Source organism: Myiozetetes cayanensis, unplaced genomic scaffold (assembly GCF_022539395.1).
Source record: "Myiozetetes cayanensis isolate MyiCay16 unplaced genomic scaffold, myiCay2020 scf5-8, whole genome shotgun sequence".
Classification (NCBI taxonomy): Eukaryota; Metazoa; Chordata; class Aves; order Passeriformes; family Tyrannidae; genus Myiozetetes; species Myiozetetes cayanensis.
Window position 1 is genome coordinate 84,210,135 of NW_026087742.1, and position 17,840 is coordinate 84,227,974.

The following is a 17,840-nucleotide window of genomic DNA, read 5'->3' on the forward strand; positions in this document are numbered from 1 at the left end:
ATTAGTTCAATAGAATAATGAATAATACTTTGATTTTGAATTTAATGTTTATGATTGTAATCTTCCATCAGCAATATCAAGAAAGTATGTCATATTTTGACATGAATGATATTTAATATGTATATATATATGTCCACAGCCACAATAAACATAGTCATAAATGCAATAGGGAAGCCTTTTCTCTAGTCTAAAACTCCAAAAATACAAAAGTAAAAAAGTATAAAGAGTTAAAGGTCAAAATTTACAGTTGCACAGTGTATTTCTTGTATGAAATTTGAGTATTGGAAATATCAATCTTTGTATTTTTATTTGTTCAAAGTTTCTTGGAAAAAGAACAGTAACTGTACTGCTAAATGCATTTTCTCTAAGATGTCTTTCCTATCTCAGAACATAAAGGAATAATAAGTGTTGATAAATTAAAACTGTGATGAACGAGCAACACTGATTTCAAAGTTATAATTTTCTCTCTCTCTCTCTCTCAACTCCAGGTGGTTCCTGAGGACCAGCGCTTGGCAGTGGCCATCATTTTAGTGCTCTGGGTGTCTGCTTTGGCCTCCTCTGTGATTGACAATATCCCCTTCACGGCTACAATGGTAGGGTCTGTGCAGTGCTGCACATCCTCCTCCTGATGCTGGCAAGGGACTGAGCTTACTGATTACAGATTACTCTTTTTTTTTTTTTTTTTTTTTTACCTATACTGTGTTGTAGTTTACTTTATCCTCTGAGATTGAATCGTTATTAGGAGCTTACTCATACTCGAAAGGTATCCAGCTGGCCGTTGCTGCCAGAAGCTGCAGTTAGCTGTGGGACTACAGGCACTGTTTTGGCTGCATTTTTGCGCTTTCCCTTTTATATCCACATCAGTAGTTGAAAAGTAAACTTGTCTTTTTGATGGAAACTGTCACTATCCATCCTCTGCTATCAATCTTTTCCCTCAATGTGCTGTGTAGTTACGCTAATGCTTTTTTAACACCTGAAGCTTTTATCGCTACCTTACTTATGTAATTAGTTTAAAAACAGAAAATTATGTTAAGCATAGCAAATGCTTGTCAGAAGCTGAGCTTTAATATCAGAAAATTATCAAATTATAACAAATTAGGGCATGCTCAGATAGGTTTATTCAATCAAGTTCTCTGTTTAAAGTGAGATAATTCATTCTGTAGGAATGTTTAATTGTTGCAGCTCATTCTCAGCTAAGTATACTTTTTCTGTACCTTTTTCTTCCATTATTGGATGGTCATGTCCACCCTTAACTGTGTCAAGGTTTAAGACACTGCTTATAGACCATATAACACATGGGGTAGATTTGCAACTGTTCTATAAATATGTATTAATATGGTATTTTTGCTTTGATTATCATGGTGTTTCCTGTAAAATTATATTGATTTAACAACAACAGACTGAAGCAATAGGCATGAAGAGAAAGAGTGGTTCAGGATGAGTCACCTCCCAGCACATGCCTAAGGACTATTAAGCAATAATGCAGAAATCTTAGTGTAGAAGATTTTCACTGATATCCAGCTAGTCTATGAAAATTGGCTTGGAGCAATACCAAACAGCACCTACATGCACATCAAACAAAGGGTCTTTCATGCATTTTGAAAGGAACCCTCTTTTAAAGAGTTTTAAGGTGTGTTTTGGGGAATGGGACTGAAATGCAGGAATCCTTTGGGATGCCCAAAGACCATTTCTTTTGTATCTTTGAGGGTGGGAAATGCAAACAGACAGGAAAGAATCTATGCCAACATTTTAAACATTTCAAATTTATATTTTCTCATTCTGTTCTGAGGTAAACCTAAGAGACAGCTATGATTTTTTTTTTTTTTTTTAATAGGCAGAGAGAAAAGACAGGAAGAAAAATGCAGGCATATTCTCACCTATTTAAAAGAAGATATTAGCTGAGGAGTTAAGACATTAATGTATTATATGGCAAACTAAAGATGAGGCTAGTTCAGTGAATAGGCTTGAATAGGCTTGCACTTCAGTCTTTATTCTGCATTAGAAAATACTTAGAGAAAATTCCTAAGTAACTATGTCCCAAGTTCTTATGTAAGATTGTATAAACTTTCATTTAAAACTCTTCTTGTTTCTTTGGCACTTTGTTCCTACTGTTAAAATAAGCAGTATTTGGTTTTGAAAGGCTATTTGCTAGTATGTATGTCAAAGTTACGAACTTTTGATGAGTAGTATTAAATATATAGAACGTAGCCGTTTGGCAGAATGACTTTTCACTTTTCAGGGACTTCTATATATGAGTTTGGTTTGACATTCCCTAGTGAGTAGGAGTAATGGGGCACCTGGTATGATGTAGCCATGAATGATTCTGTCCTTTCCTGGCTAAAGGTTTCAGCTTCACAGAGGAGCCTGCACTTATAATAATGAAAGACTGAAGTACTGAATCCCTCCAGGTCTCCGTAAATCTTCTTCAGTGGTGAGCAAATGTCATGACAATGGGTCAATCTCTATTGTGTTTTTAATTAGTCATGGGCTTGATGGACCAGGTACTGGGTAGGGATGTGGAACACATCAAGTTCCTTCAATTTTTTTGAACCCAGAGATACAAAATATCTCGGTGGTTAATAATACATATCAGCTGTATGCTCTGACTGAAGAAAGAGTGTTTGGAGTATGGTATCACAAACCTTTGCCTATAATGGATTTGACAATGACCAGTAAGAGTTAGAGGGAAATCAGTCTCACTGAGTGACATCTTGTTTGACTTGTACAGGAATTCCTTAAGTATCATTCAGAGATGATGAAAGGCCTGGTGGTAGGTCACAGACAGGGATACCAATGGTGCCTTTTCTGCATTAGAAAGGTGAGCATACCATGATTTTTGTACCCTATTCCAGGGATGAGGCAGTCTTGCCATCCCAGTTCTCGTTGTGAGTGTCCAGTTGACTGTGGAATAAACTACTGTGACGGCAAGGGCATCTGGAAAGTTATACTGTTTCGTTCCTTCATCGGCGAGAAGGTTCAAAGGAAACAGGCCTCAGTTCATTCATGGGATGACCCCAACACTGCCTTTGTGTTGTTGGATAAGGTCTTCCATTCATCCCCTACAACACTATGCAGTACATGTTGTCCAGAACCGGAGCATGGAGAGGGAATGGGCTGCATACAATCAGTGAGTGTAGTGACTCAGAAATGGAGCAAGAATGGACAGGAGTAATGCTCTTCTATGTGAGGTGAATGATCCCCCTGGGCTGAAGGCACCATAGATGTGAAGTGGCTCAGCTCCTGTAACATCACATTACTTGCTTATGCAGGAGTAGCCCATATAATTGATATGTAGAGTGTTTTGACTGAAGAACTGCCTGAGAAATGGAAGAAATAGGAAATTCCATTAGAACCTGAGTCTTGACTTAGGTGCACAGCTGAAGGCAAGAAAAACAGAAAAACCTACAGATAGCTCTGTAACTGTGATACTGCGTTTCCTTAAAGAAAAAAAAAATCAGGATTTAAGTATGGCTGTCCAAATTTTTCTTGAAAAAATCAAGTTAATGTATGGTTGTCCAAAATTTCCTCTGAGTTTCTGTGTTTGTAATAGAGAGATAATCAGATTCGTAATGACTTCCTTTGTATACAGATGAAAAATAAAAATGAAAAAAATGTGAACACCCAATTAATGGACCTTGACGCTAGAAATTTCACTTTGTCTGTGTTTGGATAAAATTAACTGCTTCATTTAAAGTTTCAGATTTGACAGCATTGAAATTTGTAACTTAACAGGTAGTTAACTTACCTTAACAGGATGTAGATCAGTATTTTAAAAGAGGAATTAGACTAGGAGTATATCTGAGCCAGCATTACTAAGAATTCTAGGAAATAAACTATTTTATGAATTAAAGTAATCAAAACAGATAAGGAAAATGATTTCCTAGAAGAAATTCTAGGCATTTTCAAGAGTTTCTAAGTATCTATGTAGACAAATTAGGATTCTTTCTTATCCAAAAATACCATACATTATCTGCAGTCTTAAAAACAAAACATAAATGTTTTGGGTTATTTTAAGATGGATATATTTTGAAGTGCAAAATATTAATGTGTTTAAACAGAGTGAACATGTTGATGATTTTCAGCAATGTTTAGCACTCTCTTACTAAAAAATTCTGAAATGACAAAAATAAGATCAGTTTACTATTTGAAACACCTTACCCTGAAAATACCTTTTCACTGCAACACCATTGTTGGTCAAATTCTTCTTTGCTCTAGACAAGTGTAAATCTAGTGTAACACCACCAATAAAAATGTCAGTACCATATGGAATTCATGTACAGAAGTTGCTAAACTGAAATCTCTGCAAAGAGGTCAGAACATGGCAAGTATTTTTTGCTGCAGAGGATGCTGTAGAAAGATAATTGCTTACATGAAACAGTGGAATGAGTTTCTGAGGGCACTTGGCTCATCATAGGTTGAGTACTTTTACTGTTTCTGTCTTGCCAAAATTCTGTTTGTGTTAAACTAAAATAAAATATCGGAACTGCATAAAGACTACAAAATCTTCAGAATATCTTCTAATTGCTTGTTTCATATAATTTGTCCTGTATGCAAAGATCATGAGCTACCCCAAATCATGATGAGGGGATTGAAAATTGCCTGATGAACTGTAATCCCAGGATTTTTCCCTTCCCTTTAAGATTGAAAAGTGAAGATCCAGCTCCCTAATTAAATAGACGTCTATATGAGTGAGTGTTCATTGCACTTCTTTGCATAAGCATGACTGGCAATTGTGATAGCTATCTTCCAGTGATAAGAAAATCAATAATTTCTTGTCACCATGTAAAAAATGTACTACAGCAAAGCCTTTTAGAATTATACAATAGACTATTTCAGTTGGATGGGATCTACGACAATCATCTAGTTCAACCATCTGACTAATTCAGGACTGACCAAGAGTTAAAGCCTGTTATTAAAGGCATTTTCCAAATGACTCTTAAACGCTGACAGGCTTGGGGCACTGACCACCTCTCTAGGAAGCCTGTTCCAGTTTTGACCTCTTAGTAAAGGAATGTTTCCTAATACTCAGTCTGAACCTGCCCTGGTACAGCTTTGAGCCATTCCTATGTGTCCTGTCACTGGATCCCATGGAAAAGAGCTCAGAACCTCCCTCTCCATTCCCTTCCTCGGAAAGCTGTAGAGAGTAGTTGGGTCACCCCTCAACCTCCTTCCCTCCAAACTAGAACAACCCAAAGTCCTCAGCTGCTCCTCTCAGCATATGCCTTCCAGCCCTGTCACCAGCTTTGTTGCCCTCCTCTGGGTACATTCAAGGACTTTCAGATCCTTCTTACACTGTGGGACCCAGCACTGCACACAAGCACTCTGGGTGAGGCCGTACCAATGCTGAATACAGTGGGATATTTGACTCCTTTGAATGGCTGGTTGTGCTGTTTGATGTACCCCAGGATGGAGTTTTCCCTCTCATTTCCCAAGACTTCCTCCTGTGTCATGGTGAGCTTGATCATGCTGACCAGCACGCCCAAATCCCTTTCTGCAGGGCTGCTCTCCAGCCACTCCTCTCTCAGTTTATACTTGTGTCTGGCACTACTCCATCCTAGGTGCAGAATCTGGAATTTGGACTCCTTAAATTTGATCCCATTAGTTATAAACCAATATTCCAATCTATCTAGATCCCCTTGCAGAACTTCCTGTTCCTCAAGAGAGTCAATAGCACCTCTCAGTTTAGGGTCACCAGCAGACTTGCTGATGGTGCATTCATCTCCTGCATCCAGATCATCGATAAATATTTTGAACAGACCTTTCCCTAGAACTGAAGCCTGAGGAGCATCGCTGCTGCCCTTTCACCAGTCAGATGTAACCCCACTCACTGCAACCCTCTGGGCTCTGCCCTTCAGCCAGTTCTTCACCCAGCACACTGTGAACTTGCTTGTCCCACACCGGGACAGCTTGTCCAGAAGTATGCTGTGAGGGGCACTTATCAAAAGCTTTACTAGAGTCCAGAATAACTACGTTTCTTACCTTCCCTTCATCCACTAAGTGGGTGACTTTATCATAGAAGAACATCAAAGTAGTTAAACTGGACTTGCCTTTATGAACACATGTTGACTGTGCCTGATGATTGCATTGTTCTTTAAATGCCTTTCAAGAGTACCCAGTATAACCTTCTCTATATTTTTGCCAGGAGCTGAGATTCTGTAGTTCTCTGGTTCTTCCTTTCATGCCCTTTTTGTAGACTGGAATAACACTGGCAAGCTTGCAAGTCAGCAGGGACTTATCCAGATTCCCAAGACTTCTGGTAGAAGACTAGAAGGGGTTCTGCCATAACTTCAGTACTCTAGCATGAATCCTATCAGGCCCCATGGACTTGTGAATATTCAGCTTCTACAGTTTCAGTGTCCCAGATTTTGAGTTTGAGAAATACCTTCTGGTAAACTCTGTGAACTCTGACTGTATGTAAAAGGCTGTGTTGCCAGCAGCAAATCTAATCTGTGTTGCCAGCTGCAAATCTAATACATATAGATACACTTGGGAGTTTCCTAAAAACACCCAGAAAATGTTCTGTACATAAAAAATTCATAAGTCGGGAGCTCAGTTATTATGTTTCACATGTTCTAATTTTTGAATGGCAAGGGTTCTTGTTTTCATGTTGCATATCCAGCTTTATTTGTCTGCAGAATAAGTGTGACGAATGATGTATTGGTGCTCAGTGTGTCATTCTATTAAACCTCTGATATTTCTCCTCCTTTTTCAACAGGCTAAATTCACAGTGACATTCCTTGAGAGGCAGACTTATTAATTTTCAGGGCCTGGGTTTTCCTAGTATTGTCATTTAAATAGTCATGAATTTCTGCCATTAGAATTCTAGGTGATATGATTTTATTACCAGTATGCTCTTTAGTTTAATTGATATGTTTTATCAGCTATATATGCTGGAGCCATCTGTTTATATTTTTCTTTTATTACCAGAAGTAAAAATACAAACGCAGTAAATCCCCGTTTTAGCTGAGTTTAAATACTATTTCCTCAATATAGCGTAACAAACGATTTCTGTTAACCATCTGGCTGGCAAGGTGACTTAGTCTCTGACAGGTCTTTGTTAGAAAGTAAATAATTTTGTGCCCACTATTTACTGACTCTAAAGTATCAGACACTTTTCACTTGCAGTGCTGAATGTTTCTAATGTATCTCCTGTTAGTGCCAGGTTTATTTTTGAATCTTCCTTGCCTTCTGCCCTACCGGAGTTTTCTATGATGTCCTTCATTTCACCACTTGATAAAGGTGTAAGACTGGACTGTAGCTGTCTGCAGAGACAGAGCAATCATCAGCGATTTGGGAAGATACAAATTGTTTGTTTTCTATTAAGGTGTATTCTCTGTAGTTTTCACAGCAGACATCTTTGCCACATGCAGTTCTTAGCAAAATATGTGTTGTGAAGTCCCATGGTGCAGAGCAGCCATGAATCTCTAAATTAAAGGTGTGAATTGCTGTTTCATTGTCATTTTGCACAAATACACAAAATGGGCAGTATCATGGAAACGTGGAATGGTTTGGATTGGAAGAGACCTTAAAGACCATCTGGTTCCAACCCTCTGGCCATGGGCAGGGACACTTTCCACTAGACTAAGTTGCTTAAAGACCTGTCAAACCTGGTCTTGAACACTTTGTACATGTTGCTGACACAGATGTTAAATTGCACCAGTCCTAATATTGAGCCCTGAGGAATGACACTTGTCGATGGGCTCCACTTGGACATTGAGCCATTGACCACAACTCTTTAAGTGTGACAATCCAGTCAAATCCTTATCTACCAAGTGGTCTACCCATCAAATCCATGCCTCTCCAGTTAGGGAGAAGGCCGCCAAATCTGCCAAGCACCATTTGCACTTACTGAAGCCATGTTGGATGCCATCAGTCACTTCCTTGTTTTCCCTCTGCCTTAGTATACTTTCCAGGAGGATTTGCAAGGTTCCAAGGTGAGACTGACTCACCTGTAGTTCTCCAGGTCTTCCTTTTTTCCCTTTTTGAAAATGGGGCTTATGTTTCCCTTTTAAAATCAGTGGAAACTTCACTGGACTGCCACAACTTCTCAAATTTGAAGGATAGTGCCTTAGTCATTTCCTTGGCCAGTTCCCTCAGGACCTGCGGATACATTTCATCAGGTCCCATGCACTTGGACATCTTCTGGTTCCTTAGATGGTATCAAACAACTTTTTCCTACAGCAGGTGGTTCTTTATTCTCCTAGTCCCTACCTTTGCCTTCTGCTGCTTGAGCAGTGTGGCTGGAACACTTGCTGGTGAAGATCAAGGCAGAAAAGTTGTTGAGAACCTCAGTGATTTCCATGACCTGGATAACCAGGTCTCCTATTTCTTCTGGAAAGGGCCCAGTTTTTCCCTAGTCTTCCTTTTATCACTGATGTACCTGTAGCAGCTTTTTTTGTTGCCTTTGGCATCCCTGGCCAGATTTAATTCTGTCAGGGCTTTAGTTTTCCTAATCTGATCCCTGGCTGCTTGTACAATCTCTCTGTGTTTGCCTGTCCTTGCTTCCACTCCTGGGCTTCTTTTTTGTGTTTGAGTTTGTCCAGAAGCTCCTTTTTCATCCACATAGGCCTCCTGGAATTTTTACCTGATTTCCTCTTTGTCAGGATGTGTTCCTGAACTTGGAGGAGGTGATCCTTGAATATTAACCAGCTTTCTTGAGCCCCCCTTGGCCTGATGCCTTCTACTGTACTGTGCAGGGATAGGACCTTGTAACTTGTTTAAGTTACTCTTCTTGTATAACGAGGGTGAGTGTGATTATTTGTACAAGTGTTATGTTTGGGAAGCAGAAATAGCTGAAGGGGCTTCACTCTCTCTGAGTCTGCTGTCAGCCCAGGAGGAAATGCTCTCTGATAAAGCAGACTCTGATAGACTCCTCTTCGGTCTCCTCTCTGCAGATCTAGCATCCAGCTAGTAAAGATAAATCATCATTTCTGCTTGTATTTCAGAAGGTCTTTATAGGTTCTTCTTCGTCTTCTTGACTGATGGAATGCCATTCTCATGACAAGTTTTATCATAAGAATAAGTGAATAGGATAAAGGTCTTGATTCAACTTTCCTTGGTATTTTGGATTCTTGCAAAAGATCCTGTGACAGCAAGGTGTGAAAATGAACTGAGATGTACAAACTTCACCATCAGTCTCTTTTTACAAAAAGGGACTGCATACCACAGTATAAATGCAAAGATTTTTATGAGAAAACTAACAGCATTTGATGAAACGACCTTGTAGTAATTACTGTATATAATTCTGATCTAAACTGTTGCAGTTTTCTCTTTTTCATGGTCTTTATTTAAAGTTAAAATTGAGCTTCCTTTCTTTTTCATTGTTTCATCTAGCTTAATTTTTCAGGATGTTAGAAAGCTGAGAGGGATGCAAAGAAATACACTGTCCTGTAGAATCATATTTTTTGATTCTGAATTAATTACTAATAAATTATATTTTCTAGGGAAGGTGGAAAATTTATAACAATAATAAAATCTTGTTCCATTTCTAGAAGGTTGCAATACTGATTTAAGATTAAATGGTATGAAAGATAAAAATACCTACATTTCCATTTTTATTCTTTTTATGTTTGCAACATACCCTATGTACTTCCATGGTGTATATATATATATATATACATATATATATATGTAAACAAACATTTTCTTCACAAAGGTATGATTTTGATTATGATATTTGTATAGACAAATGTGCCAGCGTGTAGAACTAGCACTGTTTTTGTGCATCAGCTTATATGCTATGTATCTCATACACATAATATCTGATATAGAATCAAGATAAATGGCTATCTCCTTTCTGTATCAAGTGTTTGAGACACTCTTCTTTTTCCAAGTACAGTCATTATTTCTTACAGTTGCAGTTTTGTGTTTGTTTTAACACTTGGAGGCAGATAGTCTTGCAAAGCATGGGTGAGGAGCTTTGGCTTTGCTCTATTGAGCTGCATCACTCATTTTACCTAAATCTTGCCAATCAAGTTGCACTGAGGTGTGTTTCAGTACTGAACTTTCCAGCAAAATGAGCAAGTTTTCAAACTAGTCAAACAGAGATTTATTGTGGTAAGGCTACTGAAATAAAGGGAATAAGAAAATATTTTCCTGATAAGACATTATTTTTCTCCTTCTAATATTGATAAGGGTGCTGTTTACATAACCTGAAAAGGGAATAATGAAGGAAACATGAGGCTTCCTCAGTGTTGAGAGGCAGCACTTCATAAGACCATGAAAAAATCTGCATTCCAAATAAGTCAAATCAATATGAGAAAGATATTTGTATGTATCACAGCCAACCATATCCCCATTTGCAAAGCATCCTAGCTATTATTATGACTCAAATTGGAAAAAGTTGTAGAAATAATTGATGTTTTCAAAACTATAGAAAACTACAGTGAAAAGATTCCTTCTAAACCTTTTATATTTTGCATTTCTGTTTTTAGCACTTGGATTAATTAAAACAGTAGATTAAACTGAGTTTTGTGATTCTAATAGTGAAAAAGTATTGTCTAACACATAATTGCATGAATGAATGTGACAAAAAGTGTTAAAGGTAATTTTGGGAGAAAACAGAGTGGCAGGTTCCTGACCCTGTGCGTGACCCTTATCTATTTAAAATGCAAACACTGAGCCAATGAGAAATGTCCATCAGCTTAAATTGCTTTGCAACATGTCTCCAAGAGTTCTTGATGATTAGATGAATTTTCTTAATTTTTTTATATTTTTATGAGTAGGATAGTTCTTGGGATGGACGAACTCTTTGCATTATGCCTACTTTTAAATTAGAAGAATTAGATGCCAATGACTTTTGGAGACCTGTGGCATGAAGTTGCCACACAGGAGATTCCATAATGTTTGCAAAAAATTAGTATAGAGTATGGATTAATTAAATATTTCTATCTGAGACACTGCAAATTTAACTGAATGTTTTGCATTCACCTTCGTCTGGCTATTCAAAGCTAAAACTCATGGTGCAACATTCCTTATTATAAACACCTTCTATTTACAAAGGATATCTCCATGTTAAAAGGGACTTCCATTCCCTTTATACCTTGTAGTTGTTATGCTTTGGTATAGATTAATTCCTTTAGATGGGGGAAATGTTCAAATTTATAAGTGCACACAAATATGTCTTGCTAAGGTGAGTTTCAATGTTTGTCCCTTACTAGAGAAATGTACATTCATGGGAGCAGAGATTCCTGATCTAGCCCTACTGCCTGTTGATGCACTTAGGAGCATAACATCACCGATGATAATTTTGACAGATGATTAATTATTGTCAAGTCTTTCAAAAAGAATTCACAGTATTTCTAAGTGGAAGAAAAGCAGTGTTATGGCAAGGAGAGAACAATAAAACCAATGTGGATTAAGTGCGTATTTGGACTCCTAAAATACATTGTTGGGTTTGAAGAAAAAAAATAAGAAATGGAGATTCAAGCGCAGTACAAAATTGCACCTTCTCCTGGTATATTGCAATGTGTCTCTGAAAGAACACACATGTGAGTTGAAATCTTTGCTCAAGGGGGTCCTTTTGATTTTCTTCAAGGGGGTTCCTGCGTCTTCAGTCAATAGAAATTTACAGGACATTGAGAGCTCCTGACACTGAGTTCCTTCATTAGAGAACCAAATTTTCTGATGGCACTATTATGCATATGTGGTTGCAAATTCCCTAGCAGAGAATTACCTCACAGACTTTATGTCTAGGATCTCTGTTTAGCATCTTGCTTCCCCTGTCCTTCACAGTGCTACTCTTGGAGGGGCCACAGGGCTCTGCTTTCTGAAAACTCTCATTGGTCAGGTGTGAAAATGGCATTACTTGCTCTGCACTTGGGAGCTATCTGGCAACAGCTTTAAGACTGACCTCAACAGCAAGAAAATAGGTTTATCATTTTAATTTCCTCTGCATAATCACCTTCTCTGTGCTGCGGGGACATGTACAAGGTGGAGTCTAAACCAAAAAGGTGTTGCTAGTCTGCACAGTTGGGAATTGTGTCCTGCAACAAGTAAGTTACTATAGTACCTCAGGATACTTGCAAATAAATCTGAGAAACTAAATAGTTCAGTTTGGTTCTCTGCTCAAAATTATATAGTAGGGGAAAATTCTCTAATTAGATTGAGGAAGATGGCATATCCTGTGATTTTTAACATTTGTTGTTAATTTTTTTTTTTTTTTAATATTGAAACACAAAATTGCTTTGAAATAAATATAGGTTCACTTTGGATTGCATGTTATGTTCAAGCAGTGATGGTTCAGGAGAAATAAAGTTTGTGGGGAGAAATGACATCTTTCATTAATGTTTCATGGAAATAAAACAGACAACAACAAGATGTTGAGCATGCTGAGCCTTCTTTAGGCCTTAAAACAGAAATAGGCATCTTCAGGCAATGTAAAATTCAAGAATAATTGTTTAGACATTAACTATCTAGGTTAATCAGTTAGAGGATTTCTGAGGGATGAGTAACGTCACTGGTGGGAGGAATGGGGAAAGGGTTGGAATTCTTTATAAATCCTATATATTTCTCCATACCAAAAGAACGTGCACAGTCAATAAAGGTGAGCATCATTCAGCTATCAAAGTGAAAGCATTTTTCAGGAAGCAGCTGTTCCATCTCTGAGATCATACCTCTTGAGGGGGACCTGTGAAATACATTAAAATGACAAATTGGAGGATTAGAAGTCATAACTCTATTCACTACTGAAACTCCTAGACTATGAGAAAGCATTAATTTCAAGGCATATCACAGTTATTTCCACAAATCTCTTCCTTCTTGATCACTTGCTGTTTGACATTTGCTTATTCTTTCTGTTTCCCTTTTGGTTCCATGGACTTCTGTACATGTTAAAAACAGGAGAACAGTATTGTCACCTCTCCCCTTGCTAATGACCTTTTCTCTACAGGTACTGATTACACCTTTCTTTCAAACCAAGTGGTTACAAAATTGCCTTGCACTCAAACCATTTCTTCCTAACTAAGGTGAAAGTTGTTTAGCTTTGAAGGATGTTACTGGCTTAGATCTGGTGCTACTAGAAAACCTGCCTGCTATATTTCTGGGCTCTATACCAGTTGCCTAATGAAGTCTATTATGTCTCCCTGAAAACCTCATTTCACTTTTCAGGGAGTTTATTTTATTTTGTTTGCTAAAGTGTTTAAATGAAATTCATAAAACTTGCTCTTCTGGTTTTGGCTGGCAGAGAATTAGTTTTCTTCTTAGTAGTAGCTGCTGCAGTGCTGTGCTTTGGATTTACTATAACAATAATGTTGATAACACATTGATGTTTTGGTTGTTGCTAAGTAGTGCTTATTCCAAGTCAAGGACTGTTCAATTTCCCCTGCTCTATCAGGGAGCAGATGCACAAGGAGCTGGGTGGTGGGTGAGGGGAGATAACCAGGACAGCTGACCCCAGCTGGCCAAGGGGTATTCCATACCACAGAAAGTCATGCTCAGTATGACAACTGTGGGGGTTGGCCAGGTGTCACCGATTGCTGCCAGGAGGCAGGCTGGGTATCAGTCAGCACATAGTGAGCAATTGTATTGTGCATCACTTATTTATCTTGGGTCTTATTCCTTTCTCTATCTCTATCTCCCCTTTTAATTACTATTGTTATTATTGTTATTATAATAATTGTTGTTTACTATGATTATAATTAATTATGATTATATTTTCTTTTGTTTCAATTATTAAGCTGTTTTTTATCTCAACCCACAAGGTTTAATGTTTTTTTCTGATTCTCCCTTCACCCCCTAAGGCGAGGGGGGAGTACAAGATGGAAGCTGCATGATGGTTAATTGTTGTCTGGCTTCAAACCACCTGCAAATATTTTCCAGTGAATTAAATCTAGATTCTCTGGTAAATATAATGTTGGAATAAGAAGAAAAATAACTCATATGTGCTTATGAATTTAGAAGCCTGCCACATGGCCCTTTTTCATTTTTTCCCTAACACATCAAATCCTTTGGATTATAACCAGGATTCAGAATTTTTTTAGTTAGCAATACATGATCTACAGCCACTTTGCTGTGAAGGTTTGGGCATCATTTACTACCCTCTCCAGCAAGAAGAGGAGATACCTCTTGGTCCTCTAGGCTTCAAGAAATGAAAGGGGAATTGATTTATAGTTACTGTCAGTTCCCTGTAGAACAAGAAGGATCTAATGGAAGACACTTGAAGCCTTAAGACAGTCTCAGTTCTGGTAGCAGTACTTGTGTCAAGGCTTGGCTTAATGTCGATACCTTCTCCTTGGCTTGTGGGACTAGCACAGTCAGTGGGGAAAAGTGAGCCTAGATCAAACATATGATGCAAAGAGACTAATTAAGAAAAACAACTTCAACAACAAAAAGACTGCCCAAGAAATCCCCAACAACCCCTCCCCCTCAAGTTACTCTTTGGACTTACCGGTAGTTTAAGTTGTTTCCTTTAATGAACTTTATTTATATTGTGCTGATGGTTGGATAATGTCTCGTGATTCTCTCCATCTTTTCTTCTTAAACCACAGATTCCTGTGCTTCTCAACCTGAGTAAAGATCCAGATGTTAACCTACCTATGAAACCATTAATCTTCTCACTGGCCATGGGTGCGTGCCTTGGAGGTAAGAGTTTATGTGAGAAAGCTGACATAAGGTAATAGCCATGCAATTATAACATGGGTAAACTGGCACGATAGGTTCAGTCATTTTACTGTGCAGAGCATATGGAGGGCCTGATCCAGCTCCTTTTGACTTCAAAGCACTCCTGGATAAGGATCCCAGTTGTTGCTGCTGCAATAGGATTTTTGCAGTCTGTTTTTGAAGTCTGTATCTGCATAATCTACAGACACACAGAGAAGCAGTCCAGATGGTGCTTATAGGGTTCTGATCTTTTATGAAGAGAAAAGACAAAGATACATTTAGATTTTGGAACAGAGAGCCATCATTGCTCATTGAAAAGATGCAGAAACTATATAATAGCTGAGATCTGAATGCTTGATTCAAAGTCTGCTGAAGTTACTGAGAGGTTTTCTGGCTGGCTTACAGAAATGATTTGAGTATCCGTTTTCTGACCTTTTTCACTCCTCATTCAAAGGAAAGTCCTTTTGAAGTCTTTGGGAAATGCACCTCTAATAATGAAATTACAAGTCATTCTTTTAGTGCCCATCTTGGTGTAAACTGGGATTTTGTGTTTTGTCAGTGCATTAGTTGATTCCATCAGTTTTTTTTTTAATTAAAAATATGGCATTTATATTTTGTAGGCCCAGGATTTCCTCTCTGTTATAACAATAAGAGAGAAAAGCCATCCAGTAGTTTTCAAATTAATATTTACAGGGTTTTTTTGACATTTTGCTAATGGCTTGTGAAGGTATTACAGCACAACATTTCCAAATAACAGATCCACTAAGTGCAATTAAAGTGTGTAAGGTTTTAATGAGAAATAAAGTTAGTATTATTTTTTTTTTACTACTTAGAATTTTAATGCTAATTATATTGTGTTGGGCTGTGTTTTGATCCCTAAATATTTAGGTAGTTAGTTTATATAAAGCTAAAATGGGTAAAATGTTGTTTCACCCTGGATTCATGCCTTCTTTCCCTTCATACCTCTCCAAATAGTTTCCTTGACTTTACAGGGATTAAAACTAAAACCAGTTTTGCGTGTAATACAAGTTCTGGTTTGTTTATTTAGCTAAGTGATTGCTAGTACAAGTGACCTTAATACCTAACAAAGATTATAGTGATGTAATTTACAGATTGAATTTTAAAAGCATGTTGCAATTTCAGGACAATTTATACCAAACAGCAGTTATTCATTTGAAGAATATCTCTTTATGCTCACCATTACTCATCATTATATTGTGACTTTAATCTGTTTCTCATTAAAACCAGGGATTTGAATAATCAGCATATCTTTATATAGATGTTTGCCATAAAAATAATATCTTTCTTTGCATTTTGATGGGACTCAAAGTTCTTAGAGGTCTTTTGCAACCTAAATGACACTATGTTTCTGTGAATTTGTTGATCACTGAACATACTCTCATTTCATTAAATTTTCAGATTAAAAAAAAAAAGCATAAGGAGCATAAAGTTAGCCAGATTATACTGACATATTCTCAGTGGGAGGCACTTCACCAGCCTTGAAGCCTTAACAAGTCTCAGCTGATTTTCCTCCAGTATCTGCTATCGTCTTAACCCAGCTTCCCTTAATTTGATTTGTTGGAGGGGTGAATTTTAAGAGACTTCTGTGTGTATGCAGTATGAGACAGAAGTAAAAAAATAAACATTACCATGAGAATTATTTGAATTAAAGAGATTAGAGATCCATAGGAGATGCCTAGGTATGCTCCATACAAATATTTGGATAAATAGTTATATCATTATTAACAAAAGCCTAAACTCTTCAGACTGTCATCTATTAGGATAAAGCTGAACATTTGTGGTGTTAGCCTGAAATTTAATATGCTTCTGATTTTCCATTGTCAAAACAAAAAGCTAATGGACAGGAGCTTATTGCTGGAGAATAAAAAGTGTGGAAAAGCTTTATGTTCAGAAGATGTAGTCCTAAAAGGTAGGGGAAAGGGGCTTTTATTTTTTCTAAAAAGGAAGTGTTGATAGCTTTTAAAAACTATTTCCAAAAGAGAATTCTTATCAGCTCTGAAGTCGTGTGAAAGAATCCTCAAGGAAGACTAATCCCATTCTGGAGGGAGTAGATGAAAATGATATCATTGCTACCTGCTACTTAGGGCAAAAATTGGATCTTATCACTGTTTATGCAACCAAAGGAACTTGGATAAACAAGACATTTTGTAGAGGAGTCTGATGTAATAACACATTATAACCACATATTTTAGGGTTAGCTGTTTACTACATAATGCAATACTTAATTTCTGGTAATTTGATAGCATTCCTGGAGTTCAGGGTAAACACTGCTTATGTGTCTGTAAAAGGAGTGTCAGCACTAGTGTCTGTCTTGGAAAATGCCATGCAGCATTTTCTCCTAAAAAATTTCTAGTGGTTGCAATTACTTTTCTCCTATTGTCACAAAGTGCACAGGCAGCTACAGGTTTGGAAGATAATAGGATGAGAAAGGACAGTAATTTTCCTTCATTGCTTTAGCTGTTGTCCTGGAAGAATAGAGTCAGTTTCAAATAAGATGAAAAGACCTTTGATGGTATAACTGCCACATTGTTGTCATTGTCTCCCAAAAGAGAGCTGCTGCTGTTAAATTTGTGTCTTTCATGGCTTTGGGCTCAGACACAAGGACTAATGAAATACTGCTTAGGTGCTCCTTGTTCTGTAAAATGTGTCTCTGAAGGTGAGAAGGGATCAAAAATTCTGGCTCTTAATCAAGGAAGCCAAGCACAGTGATAACCATGAGCAGTTCCTGGTGAGAATCACAATTTTGAATTCTTTGAATATTCCTTGGAGTTCGGCTGTTGTCTTTGGCAGAAGTTTTCTTGTTCAGGTCAGGTCAATCACACAAGGTTAAGAAATAAACATGATAATTTTCTAGGGGATCTGGTTCTAGAAATTTAGATTTTTGTTTGCCCCAGCCTCCCTGTTTGATGATGGGGATACCGGAATGTTCGAGATGTTTATTCATCCACTGAAATTGCCAGATGCTCTCTGTTGAGCACATTGGAGCCCCTCATGTGATTGAGGGGTGCTCCCAAAGACAAGGTCAAATGAATTCAGACTTTTAGGCCTTTTGACTGGTCAAATCTTCTGAATTCTGAACAACCCTATTAATTCACATCTGTCTGGGCATTAGTGGTCAGGCTGATTAAGTATCTAGAAAAATTATGTTGCTCATAAAGGTTTTTTTATGTGTGATGTGCCAGTATTTCAATTACATTTTGACAATGAAGGGAAAGAAAACA

The 17,840-nt window shown here is 37.6% G+C and overlaps 1 protein-coding gene across 1 annotated transcript in view; it reads left to right on the forward strand.

Moving 5' to 3' along the window:
• The window catches only part of OCA2 (OCA2 melanosomal transmembrane protein), a 185,938-nt gene that overhangs the window by 118,339 nt on the left and 49,759 nt on the right, over positions 1–17,840 (forward strand). The window contains exons 21-22 of the mRNA XM_050334190.1: positions 489–593; positions 14,487–14,580. Of these exons, the coding sequence (XP_050190147.1) occupies positions 489–593; positions 14,487–14,580 (199 nt within the window). The remainder of the gene's footprint in view (positions 1–488; positions 594–14,486; positions 14,581–17,840) is intronic.